Raw genomic sequence first — 17,592 nt, 5'->3', positions numbered from 1 at the left:
CCATAAACCTCATTAATTAAAGACATGCACTCACACGTGCGGTTACATTTCCCTTGGTTTGCACAACATAACACTTACTCACATTCACTTCCTGGTGTTTTCTGCAGTATGTGTCTAATGGTTACCTTCATCTTAAAACAACATTAAACCTTGTTATCCCTCCTGGTGCACTCCTGATACTATAAAAGACATGTATGTCCTCACAGTGTGAGTGATACAAGTACCCACCTGCAAATAAGTGTTTATTGTCAGTTAACTTCAAGTTATCTCTCTGTAAATGTGGTATTGTGATGCTAACCCAGCATCCTAAATGCTGTCCTAATGTATGCATGGGCACTCCCACCTCATCACAATCCAAAAACATGCATCTAGTCAAGTTCAAATTTACTTTTTTAAAGATTTAAAACAACAAGTAATGCACATGAACGCAATACAAAATATATACACAAGATAAGATAAGATAAGATAAGATAAGATAAGATAAGATAAGATAAAACCTTTATTAGTCCCACATGAGGGAAATTTGTTTTGTTAAAGCAGAAAGTGGACAGTGCAAAGTTACATAGCAAAAATTAGAAAAACACTGGAATAGAATAAGATAACTTCACTAGCTGGGCCACGTCCTCATCTTTAGGTTTGACAGCGTTTTAGTAGGTAAAGGTGAATGGCTTTGACATGAATTGAGCTGCGGTTTGGGGAAGGCCTCGAAGGGGACTGGCGACGGCTCCCAGGCCTGGCAGATCCCCATGAACTAAATAGAAGAGAAGAAGTTAAAGAATGGAGAAAAAGGAGGGAGGGAGGGGCACGTAAACGAGAATGAACAGCTTGCAGAACTGGGGGAACCTATATAGATGACAGCCAGAAGGAGCGTGTTTGGAGGTGTGGTCCCTCTCCTGAAATTCTGATACATAATCTCCAAAAGAATGAGAATAAAAATACTGTACATAATAGAATTTAATAGAATAAAATACTATCTAATAGAATAGAAATAGAATACAAATACCATATACAACTGAGTAAAATACAATGTTGTCAGAAAAAGAGTATTGCACTTAGTGTTATTGCACATGTGTGGATGTGTGTGTTTGGTCAGTTGAAGTCTTTGTTGTGGAGTCTGACAGCAGATGGAAGAAAAGACCTGCGAAATCTCTCCGTCCCACATCATGGGTGCCGCAGCCACTGAAGGAGCTGCTCAGTGCTGTCAGAGTCTCCTCCATGGGGTGGGAGATGTTGTCCAACAGGGATGACAGCTTAGCCACCATTCTCCTGTCACTCACCACCTCCACTGGGTCCAGAGGGCATCCTAGAACACAACTGGCTCTCCAGAAAAGCCTTTTCAGTCTCTTCCTGTCCCCGGCAGAGATGTTGCCACCCCAGCAGACCACCCTGTAAAAGGTGGCTGAGGCCACCACAGAGACATAGAAGGAGTGGCCCTTCACTCCAAAAGACCCGAGTCTCTGCAGCAGGTACACCCTGCTCTGCCCTTTTCTGTAGAAGGCATCTGAATTATGAGTCCAGTCCAGTTTATTGTTCAGATAAACACCAAGGTACCTGTAGCTGTCCACAGCCTCAATGTCCATACCTTGAATGTTTAGTGGTTGTAGTGGAGGATGTTTGTGCCTTTTATTTTATTAGTGTTGATCTGGAGGTAGTTCTGCTGGCACCAGTCCACAAAGTCGTGGGTCAGTTCTTTGTACTCCTTGTCGTCCCCATCAGAGATGAGGCCGACTATTGCAGAGTCAACAGAGAACTTCTGCAGGAAGCACTGGGTGGAGTTGTGGGAGAAGTCTGCAGTGTAGATGATGAAGAGGAACAGAGCCAGAACAGTTCCCTGTGGGGCCCCCGTACTGCAGAAGACCCTGTCCGACATACAGCCCTGATTTCTCACATACTGTGGTCGGTCAGTGAGGTAGTCCAGTATCCATGTAGTGGGGTGATGGTCCACTCCTGAGTTCTCCAGCTTGTAACAATACAAATCAACAATAAACATGCCCTGAAAAACACAATAAATCATGAACTCTAATAAATTTAAAAAATACCATCAAATAAAACAATAGAAACAAACAAGACCATGCTTGCACAATAAAGGCCAGGATGTACTGTACCAACAAGAATAAGTAGGTTTTTATAGGCGTTTTAAAATATTTGGGTGACTGGGCATCTCTTATGTGAAAAGGTGGGTTGATCCAAAGATTAGAGGCCACCACTAAAAAGACTCTCTCACCTCCCATTTTTACGCCTACATTTAAGAATCTACAAGAGCAGTTGGTTCGTAGACGTCATTGATGTAGTCGGGGTGTATGGCTATAAAAGTTCAGTAGTAGGGTGCAGTAGGTGCAGTTTTATTTATATATGTACTTTATATTGTAAGGTAAGTCTTTAGAATAACACAAAGAAAACAGAGAAACCCCAAAAATCAGAAGCAGCTGAAGCATGTTGGATCATTAGTACATCCTATGAGTACTATGAGAGAATTATAATAGTTGAGCCTAGAAGTAATAAAAGCATGAACTAGTTTTTTGGCATCACTGTAGTCTTAAAATAAAAAATGGCGTTTTGAGGTGGGTCTTGTGATGGTGCAATGCTGTTGTAATCATCCTGTTTCTTTCCTCTCAAAAGACAAGCTGCTGCATTGTGTACAGTTTGCAGGTGATGAAGCAACATGGTTTGTATAGGCAGATATACTTGTAGATCATCTGCAATGCAAAGAAAGGAGAAGTTGTGGTTTTTAAAAATTGACCCCAAGGAAATCATATATACAGGGAGAGCCCTCAGTTACCCCAAACAGTTAAAAGCCTGTCATTAAAACCTCTTGAAAGGGCTTTTTTCTGTGTAATACTCTGCTTGAAACCAGTCTAGATTTTCTTCAGAGATACTACTAAATGTTTATAAGCATTAGATCAACAATACCTGGCCCAAAGATACTGTTTCCAGGAAGCTGTAAGATGACGGCAAATGTTGAACTATTTCCATTAAGCAAGACAAAAACACGCCTTCATACAACCACGCAAGAAAAACAGCTTTTGTGATGTTCATCTACAACCACTAGATGGCACTTTAGCAACAGTTTTTGCTATTGACTCACGTTTAAAACTCTGAGCTTGTACAGCACAGTTGCTCTTCCTTTATCTTTCACAGCTATTTAAACTATTGTTTTTCTTACATTTGTTTGACTTCTCACATCACTTTTTTTTGAGAAAAACATTATTCAGAATACACATTAACACCTCGCTTTTATAATAGTTATAATGTCAGGTTTAATTATGAGGACTTTATATTCACATGCTATTTTCTCCTCCTGCTAATGTTCCTTGAATAATTTTACTTCCGTTTCCAAAGTGTGTTTAAACTGCTGTAAAACCTCAATTTGTGTATGGTTACCTTGGCAGGATGCAACATGCAAAATTCAACCCGTTAACTACTTGTTGGTTTTTCAACAGTGCGCGCTTTCAGCTGTCAAATCAGCCCGAGAGAGAGAGTACACTACGTTAAGCAGAGCAGGAAAGCCACACAGCCTTCAAAATAAAAGTATCACATTTTAGTTAAATAAAGTCACCTGTAATTGCGGTCACATTTTCCCGCTGAAGGGTAAATATATCTCAAGGCTTCGTGGCTCACCTCATCATATGATAACATGATAGTAATGCTTTCCAAACTCGTCTCCTAGCTAGTTTTTTCAGCTTTGACGTACAGAAAACACTCGAAGATTCAACTACATAACAGTGGAAGATATTTGCAGATATCTCAGATCCACAAACCTGTGCAAAAGAGTTTCTTTTCTTTTCTTTTCTTTTCTTTTTTACACCTGTGTTTTACCCCGACTGTTTCTGTTAATATTCGTTTAAAAACATAAATGGAAAAGTTGACTTCTTGCATCCTGAAATGAAACATGAAAAAAAAAGACCCTCTTTGATCAAATTAAATCTCTGACAAATTCGTTTATTAACCGTTTTATTTTGAAGGCTGACCTGTTTGCGGTCTCATGTATGAGTGGTATTGTGACAGATGGGGAAGAGGTGGGGTTGAAAGACAGCATCCACTTCATTCAGCTGTTAATTCACTGTGTGCCAAGGCAGCCTGCGTACCTTGATACATCGACTTTGTTTAGCTGTTTTTGTACTGATTTTTTCCCCCTCTATTCTTGGATATAAATGACTGATTGTCAAATGGGTAAGACTTGGTTTAGTTGCCTTTTTATTACTGATTTTAATATGTATTTATTTAGTTCATATTTACAGAGAACGGGATCGTTTAAATTATTGATATTTAAATGAAGGTGTGATTTTCAGAGACTGTCACTGGATATTTAAAATTAAAAGGCTCTTTCATGCAATTTACCTTCATAATTGTCTTTTAGTATACTCCTGATGTGTGATACTCTTATTATAAAGACGCTTGACCTTATGACATGAATTGGATCTTAAAAAGTTACCCAGCTGTTTTATAGGGAAGCTTCAAGTTTCACACTGTCATGTTTCTAACTAAACAGCTGTAATTTGAAGACAAATCATTAGAAATAAATACTGCTATTCCTGGTGCAAACCTTCAATGCATGCTGAGAACAGCTGGTGGAACGTTTTAGTGATGGTTGTACACTTCAGCATATACCACTTCTCACTGTTTAACCTTGTGGTCATACATTGTGGGTCTTAGCAGCTGAAATGGGGAAGAGACTCACATTCACATGCACGTCACCGACTGTAACATTAAAAAGGAAGTTGCAAAGCTGCCTAAACTACTTTAAAACGTAACTTAAAGTCAGCGGTTATTTTTCAGATTGGCAATTCGGTATCTAAATTACCTAAACAAAGGCTCCAATGATTTAAGCCTGTCAGCTTTGTTGCACAAGATGTGTAAAGGAAGGGTGGGGAAGTGGAAGCGCTGTGGTCACATCATTAACAGCAAACAACATATCTCTACAGGAAGTATTGGCAGCTAGCAGTCTTTTAGCTTTAAATATTCTAAAAAAGATTTATTTTCTCAAAGGATAAATGTAAAAAAAAAAAAAAAGGTCAGTATGGCCTGAATGCTGCTGAGGAACCAGAGTGCATACACTTTGCTTATCATAACATCTCATCATCTATGCTGATGATAAAAATATGTTGCTTTGTTGTTGTTGTTTTTGTTTTTAAAGTTACGTCTCTTCATTTTCTAAAATCTAAAAAACAGGTGTTTAATTTTGTCTTTATCCATGTAAAACACAAATACAGAGAAAATTAAATGGAATTTGCTGAGAGAGGATGTTGGGTAAACCACCAAATGGTATGACGCTTTCGTTAATGATTCATTTTTAAGCCAAACAGGAGGTCAGTGCTGTTTTAAGATGATGCAACTTCGGTGAGCTGCAATGGAGCTGCTTTGCAAACTGACACTGCTACAAATAAAGCCACAAAGACAAAATTCAAAGTGCACAAAGAATTAAAAAAATAAATAAATTGCGCCTCACTAAAAATTGACCTTACCTTGATATTAACACTGGCCCTTGAATATGTGAAGGCGGGTGACACTGGCTATCATTAGACATGTTTCTACAGCAGAGAGTTGTGAGTTGGCATGAACATTTATAGAAATGGTAAGAGTAATGGTGCCTCTTTTTTGTTTCTGAGGCTTTGCAGTAATGTTTCAATTATGCTCAGTTGTGGGCGTAGGAAAAGGGCTGTTCAGTCCCAAGAGGACCCTCGTACAGTTGTGACTGTGAGAAAGTATAACCCCCGCCTAAGCTGGCCACAGCTTCTTCATGTTTCTGTCACATTCAAGTTTGTAACATGGAACAGGAGTGAGGCAAATGAATGTGGTTGTTGCTTTGCTGTTTATTACGTGTGTTTATATGGCAAACCGATGGCCATGTTTGAGTTTAAAACTGATCAGTACTGATCCATACCCAAAGGTATTTGAAAGACAGTCAGAAGCAGCTGTTTCCAGTGGAGGCGCCTTTTTTCTCCTCCAGAGCCTGGTTTGGAAATTCTCCTACAGGTGCAGACAAAGCGCAAAAGTGTGGGGGCTGCTCTAAAAGGGGCCCTCAAGTTTCCCCAGTGGAAAACAGTCTATCACTACAATGTGAAGATGAAGGAAACTCTGGGTCATTAAGATAACTAACCCCTGTGACGCAATGACCACATGCAACTGATAATTGAATCTAAAATCATAATACGGTAAAATATTATCTATAACCGAGCAAACTTCCAAATAATATTTTCTTCCTTAGAATTAATGATCATTAAAAAAAACCCACACAATTCATGCTATGGCTCTGTTTCTGTTTAATGGAATGGAAATATGAGAAAACTCACCATGGATTTGCGAGTGTCTCTTTTCTCGAGAAAAATATTCACAGTACTGTTTTGTGGTGACAGAAATCATTCATGAAAAAACCACAGCACCTGTCTCACATATCTTCCAGAGAAGCCATCTTCCCTGTGTTGTGGTTGTTTTTAAATATACTCCACATTTTCAATATGCAAATTATCATTCAAATTATTCAAGAACAGCTCCGTTCTGCACATTTGTTTTACAGTAGATATTGTTGTATTTGAAGAACTTGTTGTTGGAATTGCTGGAATTATATTGTTCCACTGTTTAGTTTCCTCAGATTTTACACCAGAAGAGAAGATGGAGATCAAAACCATCAAGACATATAAAAAAGACCTTCTGGATGATATCCAGGTAACCTGTATACATATACCAGGCATGTCCAAGGTCCAGTCCAGGGGCCAATAACAGCCCTAGGGCAGATTTTATATGGCCCCTCGCTCCCACCACCACAAACAGAGTTAATAAAGTGTCATTTGTCTTTTCACCTCATAGTAGCAGCACCAGTTTCAAATGAACCTGAGATGCATCTTCAGCAGATCTTTATGTTATTTTACTCCATGTGTAAATGAAAAGCAGATAAATTTTGTTAAGGCTTGAACACCTGATCACCATAACAACAATTCTTGCATTATTAAAAAAATAAAATGTGAAAAAAGAAGCATAATGTTTCAAAAAAAAAGGTGAGAAAGATTGGGGCCCCTGGGTGATCTTCCATCAATATGGCACTCTTATAAAAAAAGTTTATACAATCATTGCACTTATTTTCGTGTTTTTCCTGTTTTTCCTGTTTTTTTTTAACAATATAAAATACTTTTCTTTCTCTCTGTCTTTTCCAGAAGTTAAAAATGGAGATAGACAATGTGATGGCAGAAATACTCAGTTTTGAGTCTGCAGAAGAAAAGTAAGTAGACTCTTTTTGTTTTTTTGTGGAAAATGGGAAAAACCCTACACCTGCATCATGCACGGAGGTTTCTTTGTTGTGTATTTAGAACACCTACACAATGCCACTGACAAAAAACATGTAAATGTCCTACATGACTCAGTGACACAGTGCCTTTCAAACAAGTTTCTCTTCTTCCAATGATTACTAACACTTGAAAAGAGATTTCCACTTATAACATATTGATTAGCTATTTTTTTGATGAGAAAACAGTTTTTTGTTTCACAGTTGTGGGCAAAATTATACAACACTTCCCCCCTAATTACAATCACTGATCCAAACTAGGCTGATAGTCAATAGAATGAGATGCATGAAACCTGTTGCAACCAATGAGTCTCGGATGTATATATTGCATCAAATGTGCCATATTGTGCAACTTACAAAAAAATAATTATGGACTAATCATGTTAATTTTACAGTACTGTGCAAAAGGCTTGAGGCAGGTGTAATTTAGTCATATTTTGCTTCCAAAGAGCCAAACTTTTGCGGTGGTTTTCTGGGCTTTCTGAAGGCTTTTAAAGTTTTTCATTAGAAATTGGCTGCTTTTTCACTTATTCTCTGTCCTGTCCCATCAACAACATGGCATATCTCAATTCAATTCAGTTCAATTCTATTCTATTCTATTCTATCTTTAAAGTGCAAAATCACAACAACTGTTGCCTCAAGGTGTTTTATATTGTAAGGTAAAGACCATAAGATGTTACAAAGAGAACCCCAACAATCAGGGAACCTTCTATGAGCAAGCACTTGGCAACAGTGTGAAGGAAAAATTCCCTTTTAACAGGAATAAATCTCTGGAAGAACCAGGCTCAGGGAGGGGCGGCCATCTGTCACGATCTCGGCATGGCATGCATCATATCCTTAAAGCAATTTGAGGAAACTGAAAAAGTCGAGGAAAAAAGAGGAAGTTGAGGCCTGAAAGACAATCTACAGCAGATGACAGTACTGTCATGTCCTTAAGAAATAGGAAAAAAAACAACAACTGACACATCGACTACACCGACTATCTACTCTTTGGTGAAGCTGCTTCAGAAATGGTCTCTGTGGAGGCGTGTTTGTCAAGAAGTCATTCTTAAGGAAGGGAAACTAGGAGAAAAGACCTGGACTGAAAATCAGTGAAAACAGGTCATGGTCATGGTTAAAGTTTGAATGTCAGTATGTATGCAGGAAATAAGAAAGGAGGCACAACAATGAGTCTCTACGGCTATAGTGGAGGCTCTGACCTGGTTTGGGACTGCATTTCAGACAGGGGTGACGGATTCTTTTCAAAACTGCAGGAATTATGAATGCAGAAAAGTATTGTCAGGTTTTGATCCACCATGTAATACCATCTGGAAAGTGTATGATCCCAACAAACTGACAGTGCAGTAAAACAAACCTGGATAGACAAAATATACAATGAAGCACTATCATTCATGAATTGGCCTCCACTGAGGCTGGACCTCAACATTATTAAAGCAGTTTGGGATCATCTTGATAAAGAATGGAAAAAAAGACAGCCAACATCCAAATGTCCTTCAAGAAGGCTACACATGCAATCCTGTGCAGTTGTTTTGCACCGAGCATGTGTGCAAAGAAAATGAAAAAGAACAAGTGTAAGACTTTTGTCCACGACTGACATTTTTCTCATTATTGTTGATTTTTCAGCAAAGCAATAGAGAAAAACAAACAATTTGCAAATGGGAAGAAGAAATTCAACATGGACCCTAAAAAGGTAAGCTGGATCAACATACTCGACAAGGAATAACCATTTGTTATGAAGAATTAAAAAACAAACAAACAAAAAAGCCTTTTTGCATTTCGCTATCTGAGCTTTTGCAGCTGACCACCTTCATCTAGCACAGCAGCTTGTATTAACTTTCATGTGTGTCATACTGAAGGGGCCGCCGTGTCTGTGAACAGAACAGACACCCTGGCCCACACCAGAGTTTCTGTGGCTTTGCTTGGAGGTCAAAGTTATGACTGCTGTGCGTGCAAATGTTTGCAACTACTGATACAATGAATAATTCTTGTCATGGTTTACTTTCTTTTTTGTTTAGCTTAACTTTACTACAACTTAATATAACTTGACACACTTATATAACAGTGTTCCACTTTAAACCATAGGCAGTCTAAAGTAATATAAACATGACAATCAATGTGTAATCAACGTTGGATTACACAGAAGAGAATTAAGGCAGCATGTAGCTGCATGCAGGCAATAACTAAATGCTAAACATTGTTTTCCTCTTCAAGCACAGTATCGAGGAGAAAGAGGAAGAGATAACTGAATTTAAGGAATTAGGATTACAGATGCTGTGAACTTGCTGTGTTTTACCAGCATGAGATGAGATCATTGTGAAAGTAGCACACATTAGCCACAGCAGGCAGCGCATGTGTTCCTGTGCATATTTTAAGTGCTATGTCAGAAGCTAAAAATTCTCCTTACCTGTGCAGTTTTAGTGGTGAGGACAAATATGAGCCCAAATGTGAACTTCTGTGAAATGATCTGCTTGCTTGCAGGGAATCAACTACTTGTTGGAGATTAAGCTGCTGGATGGAAGTGCTCAATCCATCGCCGAGTTTCTCTACAAGGAAGAAGGACTCAACAAGACAGCCATTGGAGAATTCCTTGGAGAAAGGTGAGTGAGGCAAGGGAGTGTGCAGACGGCAGTAGAAGGGAGGCAATGAGGATGGGAGTGAAGGAAATGAAAAGGTGTAGAATCAGAGCGTGAAGAGGCTAAAACAGAGGATAAGTTAGGATAGGTCTTGTATGGAAAAGGTGAAAACTTTTCTTTTGTTTCATGCCTTTTCCCTCACACTCCGCCCCACAGGGAAGAACTCCACCTTCAGACCCTGAAGGCTTTTGTGGAGCTGCACGAGTTCTCCGACCTCAACCTGGTCCAGGCTCTCAGGTCAGCCCCTCTTCATCTGCTGTGTCATAAACACAATTTTTCTTCATGATCATTTTACAAGGATGTTTGCATACACATATGTAATAGTATAATGGATAACACCAATAGGAACCTGACTAAATGTAAACTTGCAGACTTGACCTTTTAACTGCTAAACAAACACAAAAGGCCATAGAAGGGCATAATTGAAGTTTAAATGTACCTACATGGTAATATTTGCACTTATTTATGAGCAAAAACAGAGAAAAAGAGTAATATGTAATCAGAAAGTCTTTCCACAGTCACTAAACTGTAACTGTTATCAGACAAGCAGCTATATATAACTTGTTCACAGTGTGGACAGGCCCAATGTTCACTCAGAGGTATCAGGAGCAGTAAAATTACTCCAAACCTTTTGCTACAGAGACAGGCAGATTTCGATTGCAAATGACGACGGTGGTACGGAGGAAAAAAAGTATTCCAAAAATATTTGTAAAATTTTGATTTCCAAAGAAAAGGGTATTGATCAAAAATGTTAAGATTGTGTAGCAAATTAAAATGTCCTTTATCCAAAACAAAAAAAATGTATAAGGTTAGTCATCCTGGTGATAAATACTCAGGATGGAAACAGTTATTTACTGTTGTTTATTATGCTTCCAGGCGTTTTGAGAAGTCAAAAAGAAAATCTACCTAATGTTGCACGGTAACAGTGATGTCATCGGGGTTATCCTGTCTGGTTATCCCTCCTTTCCTTGACCTTGTTAGGATCAAGTAAAATCCACCTTGAAAAGGAACTGACAAATAATTTTAAAACAAAAAGTAAAGGACAAATAAGAACCACAGTGCTTAGAGTCTCACCCTTTCATTTTACAGCATCTATTTCTGACACAGGTCCGCTCTAAACCACATTGTTCTAAAGATACAATACATCTGAAATGAGTTCTTACTGTGTTATTTGCAGGGCACAGACACATGGAGAAGCCAGTGAATGACTTGATTCCTTTAGTTATTTGATCTACTTCAATGCCTGACTGTATAAAGGCACCCATGACACAAACTTAACTGACATGTAAAATGAACCTAAAAAGAGGACATAACCAATGCAAATGTGAAACTATATTTTCATACAGCTATTTTGATGGAGAGCACTTCTCTGAACTCATGTAACGAGCCCTTCCCATATGGCCACAACTCATAATGACAAAACTTGACAAAATTAGAGTATATTAATAACTTTCCCTGATGACCAAGCAATTCCAACCCAAGTGTTGAAGATGAAATTTGTCAGAATTTCACAAGCAGAACAGCCAAACTTGATTCTCACATTAAATGTAACATTTCCTGTCCTTGTATGCTGATGTTAACATGCTATATAGATGACTCCACCACAGGTCACACTGACCGATCTGCTGTTAATCAGTCCTTCAGCACAAAAAGCAGCTATAAAGTCCAGACTTTGAGACTTGCTACAGACAGACAGTGCGTCTCCTGTCTGCTTGCTGATAAACAGCTTCACGTGTATTGTTAACATACGGAGGTGTTCTGCCTTTGCGGTGTGTATGTGACAGACAGTTTCTGTGGAGTTTCCGTCTGCCTGGTGAAGCTCAGAAGATTGACCGTATGATGGAGGCCTTCGCCACCCGCTACTGCGACTGCAACCTCGATGTCTTCCAGTCAACTGGTGGGCTTCAATATGCATTCTATATTCATACTTCCTGTTTGAACTGTGTGTCAAAAACAAGACTGTGTGTGAGAGAGCGGAGGTTTTGTTTTTTTTAATTACCACACCATCTTTGTATTTTTGATATTCACGTCTTCCTTTCTACTTTTTTTTGTGCTTTCTCCTTGTCACTGATTCTGTATTTCTCTATTCAGTACCAAAAATGCATATGTGAAACACTGGCTCAGGCTTCCTCTTATTCTTTGTGTGCGTGTGCATCTTCCTCTTAACCCCAGACACGTGCTACATCCTGTCTTTTGCCATCATCATGTTGAACACGAGCCTTCACAACCCCAACGTGAAGGACAAAACCACTCTGGAGCGTTTCATCTCCATGAACAGAGGCATCAACAATGGAGAGGACCTACCCAATGATCTGCTGTCGGTGAGAACCTCTCAAAAACACAATCACAGCGCCCACGTAGACGCCAAGAAGCAATTACCTAAATGGACACACAACTAACATTTTAGCCTCTGCATACATTCACCACACATTTTCAGCTCCCTAGTGATGTAAAAGAAACGGCTAGCTCATATTGTGAATAATAAGAGGAAGGTGAACAAGAAGAGATTGTGTTAAAAGTTTTTTTTTTTAAGTCATTGACTGGTAAACGTCAAAATGAAACAGAAGCTAACAATAATATTATTTATTACAGTATTTATAACAAAAAGTAAAACCACACAGTTCCTTTCCTCCTCGAGAAAGTAATACCTGTATTTCATAGTCGCCACTAATGTGGAACTGAAACACACACAGACATGAAAACATCCAGGTTCTCTCATGCCAATCTTCCACCCACAGGTCAGTCGAGGCCGTCAGCGGGTTACAGGAGGCTCAGGATCATATTTTATATTCACCTGCAATTCATTTAATGGTTGCATTTCATTTCACTCTCTCTACGCACAGAAACTGTACGAGAGCATACGCAACGAGCCCTTCAAAATCCCAGAGGACGATGGGAATGATCTGACTCACACCTTCTTCAACCCCGACAGAGAAGGATGGCTCCTCAAACTTGGTAAAATCCCACCCAGAAAACATGCTTAAACAGTGGACTTTTTTTTATGTTAAGCGTGCTTTGCCCTGCTGTGTGGCATCACATCTTAGTAATTTGCTACACAAACAGGAAAGTACAGAGGAAGCACGGAGAGAATGACCCAATACTGGAAGATTCTCATGTGTGCTTGCACGTAAGTGACATAATATCCCCAACCAACAGCCCACATTTTTGTTGTCTCTCTATTTTAGGAGGTCGAGTTAAGACGTGGAAGAGGCGATGGTTCATTCTGACAGACAACTGCCTCTACTACTTCGAGTACACCACTGTAAGGCCTCTATCAAACTCATCATGCTGTCACTGTATATTTGTCCTTCTCTAGCTGTTGCTAAGCTCTTTTGATGAATCAGGTGAATGGCAGCATAGGTGGTAGGGTTTAATCAGGTTTTTTTTACATATCACTGACATCGAAGTTGTAGTTATGAAAACCTAACTGGAACGTAACCATAGAGAGGGTTGTGCTGAAAACGCCCATGTTTTATTACGTGTCTTTTTTTTCTTGCCTAATGTTACAGATAAAAATGACACATTAATGTCTTTAACCTTTGAAGATTGACCAAATTCTCAGTGAGTTACGTGGTGTTACTCAGGCTTTGAAGAGCAAAATGTGATGTTATTTCCGGTAAAAGTGTCACTTAATAATCTTATATCAGGTATCTATCCCTATCTTTTCTGCTTCCCTTTTTTTCTGACATTGGTAACATTTTTTTTATTCTTATCTCTACATTTGTTTTGTTTTTTTACCCACCTGACTCATCAATAAATGTCTTTTGGATCTGTCTGTAGGATAAAGAGCCCCGAGGCATCATCCCCCTGGAGAATCTTTGTGTTAGAGAAGTGCATTACCCTCGTAAACCGGTAAGATCCTGTCAGCTGTTCAAGCAGAACACAAACACATTCTGCAAGTTGATAAACTGATAGTTTCTAAGAGTGACTTTCATGTTGATGGTCTTGCATCGTGTAGTACTGTCTGGAGCTGTACAACCCCAACAGTCGAGGGCAGAAGATCAAAGCATGTAAGACAGAGACGGATGGCAGGGTGGTGGAGGGGAAACACCAGTCCTACACAATCTGTGCCTCCAGCGCAGAAGAGAGAGATTCCTGGATTGAGGCCATCAGGTCAGACCACACACACACACACACACACACACACACACACACACACACACACACACACACACACACACACTTACACGCACTTCTTTCAATTAGGTCAATGAAGCTTAATATGCTATTCACACCGGATGTTCACAAAACAGCCAGTCTTATCTCATTATTTGCTAACAAAGTTGTTGATAAAACACACATTTGGTTCCTGGTTATTTAGAGGCAGCGCTGCAAGTACAACACAAGCACACAAAGGATTAGTATCAATGCAGTGCAATACTGCGAAGTTTTGTTATTGATCTGACACCAAGTATCTAGAGAGCCACTATTGCCGATACTAAGAGCAACACAAAAGGCAGCTTATGTAGGCAAGAGGAGTGCAGTATGACTTATGAGATGAATCATCACCAATTTCTGAACTGAACACATTTTAACGACCAATAAGGTCACTGTGATTTTTACTTCTCATAATAATTAAGATAAGAAATCACCCTTTTTCAGCTTTTCATGTATTCATGTAGGCTGTAAATAAAATAGATTTGACAGTCAACATTAAAAGTTTCAGACAGTTTTCATAGCACTTTGTTAAAATGTCTCAATATTAAGCATTTGTAAGGTGTAAGTAAGATATTAGCAAGTGCTTAATTCGTCATTTATATATCTTTACTCCTCCTTAATATGTCATTACAGATTTGTTTATTTATCCATGTGTTATTGTTACACCATGTAACTATGTACAGCTATTATTCCCAGTAATAATCATAATCATTACTCATAGTAATAAAGCTATATTCATAAATGGCATACTAAAGAGGAACAATGATGTATAACTGATGTATTAAGCACTTGCTTATACCTCAATAACGCTAAATAGACATTATTATAAAGTTCTGCTGGTATTTGGATCAGTCTCCCACTCTAACCACTAGTACTTGGTTGCAGTCATGTTTGTTGCTGACTCTTCTTTTAGCTATATTTTGGTTTTCAGCAGTTTCAGAGAGAGTCTCTCTAATGGAAGATGCATGTCTTTGTTCACCAGTGCCAGCGTTTTATGTCTGACTCATGTAGCTTTAGTTTGAAATCAGCACCCTGGTGCATTTTGGAAGAGCAGCATTAGCACTGAGGACACTGCTTTAAACCAATGAAACAATAAACTTCTGCCTATACCAGGATTAATCCGAATGCCTATGGAAAATATGTTCTTCAATAAGCCAAGAGCAATACATAGTTATGTATTGTTATTTAACTGTATATTGTTATATGAGCTTTTGTTAACCTCCTATAAGCTAATGTCAGCCTTTTTTCTATCTTCAAATAGGGCAAGTATCACCAAGGATCCGTTCTACGACTTGGTCTCAGTCCGTAAGAAAAAGGTGATACACCAAACTCCCCAGGACTCAGGAGAGCAGGATCCGACCTCGTGAATGTTCAGCTCACTCCACCGTGCACTGTGGATTGTAATTTCTTTTGAAAATCATTTTAACCACCCTGCAACAAAAGGGCAATGGAGGCTTCAGAAACACACTGACGGTGGTGGTTTAGACTAAAAAAGAGACTTCCCTTTCCACTTCTCCTTTCATAGACTGAGAAACACAGTGTCAGGGGTGAAAAAATGACTCATTTGTGTTGTTCATGGCATCAGCACGGCGGGCAAAGGAGCGCTTGGCAACAAATTCTCTGGGCCCACACGAGGAGATATCTCGGTTTAGGTTAACACATTTGACAGTGTGTGTGTTTACTGCTCTTGTTTTCCTCTCTGCAGTGAGAAGATGATTCTTTTGGTTTGATTTTCACCTAACCAAGTATCTCAGCTAAGGAAGAAAAATTAAACATGTGATGTCTCAGCAGTTCCTTGAATGCTATTAAAAGGCGCGCGTAGGGCACAGCGTCTTACTCAGTTCTCATAGTGCTCAGAAGCGGACATTTATAGGGTGATTTTATTTCTGTCTGGTGGACAGCTTTAAGTTTTACTGCAAATCCATTGGTGGGTATGGTGTTATCTCAGTGACCTGTTGAAGTGTGTAGTTTGTACAGAATCATTTTCACGTATGTAAATATGTTTTTCAGTTGTTTGGATCTTATACAGTCACATCAAATGCATGTTAATATGTTTTTGTCATGTAAATTGAAAGGACAGTGCAATAGGAACATGCATTTTATATCCGCTTTGTAACAAATTTACTGTGTAAATTGAAATCATTTAACAATTCATTGTGTTTTGAGTCAGTCTGTATACTGCATATGTTTGATCACTGTAAGTACTTTATTTTTTATGCTCTCACGAAATGATTATTTAATCAAAAAAAAGTGTTTATCGGTGCGTTTGTATTAAAAAGGAGGATTTTGTTTTCATGCTTTGATCTTGACAGCTGTGTTTTCGGTTGAATACGCACTGAAACCATTCAGCCACACCTTACTTCCTCATATTTATTTTGTATGCTGATATGTTTGGTTTACATCCTTGGGTGAAGCACCTAAAACCACCTCTGTGGTTTGATGTGGCAGGCTTGTCGCGTACAGAGGTTTAGGAACTGTGTGTGAGAATTTTGTCAAAACCATCCTTTTTCATGGCCCAGATTTAAAAAAAAAAACCATGAGGAACAAGCTTGATGATTCACAACCATAAAACTTGTAAATGGTTCTCCTGTAACAAGCAGCTATTCTATCAATTGTTTAGACTTTTTTCCATCTCAGCCATGCCTCTAACTTTGTCTCCAAACTGCTCAAGTTGAGCTGTCCCTCTGATGTGCTCATTTCTAATCTAGTCCATCCTGGTCACTCCCAGCGAAGCTCTTTTACAGCTTCATTTCTTCCACCTCCAGCTTGGCTTCAGAGTGACCGACTCATCCTTGCTGCTATATTTCTTTCATAAATGACCCCTGACACTTGTCTCCACCCATTCCACCCTGCCTACACGCTCTTCTTCACCTATCTTGGGCACTGTCCATTGATTTGAATGGTCAACCCAATGCATTTAAACCTGTTCTCTTCATTGCAGCTTCTCCTTGCAGCTTCACTGTTACACCAGGCCTTCTCACACACACGTATTCTGTCTTGCGTCTGCTGACTTTCATTTCTTTTTTCTGCACAGCATACAACCAGGTTCGCTCTGGGGTGGCTGTAGCTCAGGAAGTAAAGCAGGTCATCTGCTAATAGTACCCCTGGCTCCTCCAGTATGCATGTCAAAGCATCCTTGTGCAAGATACTGAACCCTAAGTTGCTCTCTGATGCGTTCATCAGAGTATGAATATGAATGTTAGACAGCCAGAACTTAAGCATATGAAAAAGTGGGTGAATAAGGCATGTTGTATAAAGTGCTTTGAGTATTAATAATAATGGATTGCATTTATATAGCGCTTTTCAAGGCACCCAAAGCGCTTTACAATACCATTCACTCTCACATTCATACACTGGTGGAGGAAGCTACAGTTGTAGCCACAGCTGCCCTGGGGCAGACTGACAGAAGCGAGGCTGCCATATCGCGCCATCGGCCCCTCTGGCCAACACCAGTAGGCAAGTAGGGTAAAGTGTCTTGCCCAGGGACACAACGACCAGGACAGAGAGCCCAGGGATCGAACCGGC

General features: G+C 39.3%; 1 protein-coding gene across 1 annotated transcript; it reads left to right on the top strand.

Annotated features, from left to right (window-relative positions):
• The first annotated feature begins 4,038 nt into the window (after positions 1-4,038).
• Positions 4,039-17,291, top strand: cyth4b (cytohesin 4b). The gene is made up of 13 exons (XM_040003976.1): positions 4,039-4,170; positions 6,581-6,663; positions 7,149-7,213; positions 8,900-8,966; positions 9,755-9,873; positions 10,066-10,146; positions 11,694-11,806; positions 12,082-12,230; positions 12,753-12,864; positions 13,095-13,171; positions 13,690-13,761; positions 13,868-14,022; positions 15,329-17,291. Exons 1-13 carry the CDS (start codon positions 4,152-4,154, stop codon positions 15,432-15,434), a joined length of 1,218 nt encoding a protein of 405 aa, XP_039859910.1. The 5' UTR covers positions 4,039-4,151; the 3' UTR covers positions 15,435-17,291.
• The last annotated feature ends 301 nt before the right edge of the window (positions 17,292-17,592 follow it).

Source organism: Simochromis diagramma, unplaced genomic scaffold (genome assembly GCF_900408965.1).
Source record: "Simochromis diagramma unplaced genomic scaffold, fSimDia1.1 OVJJ01000325.1, whole genome shotgun sequence".
In the NCBI taxonomy this organism is placed as follows: Eukaryota; Metazoa; Chordata; class Actinopteri; order Cichliformes; family Cichlidae; genus Simochromis; species Simochromis diagramma.
This window is presented reverse-complemented; position numbering and strand designations above follow the sequence as displayed.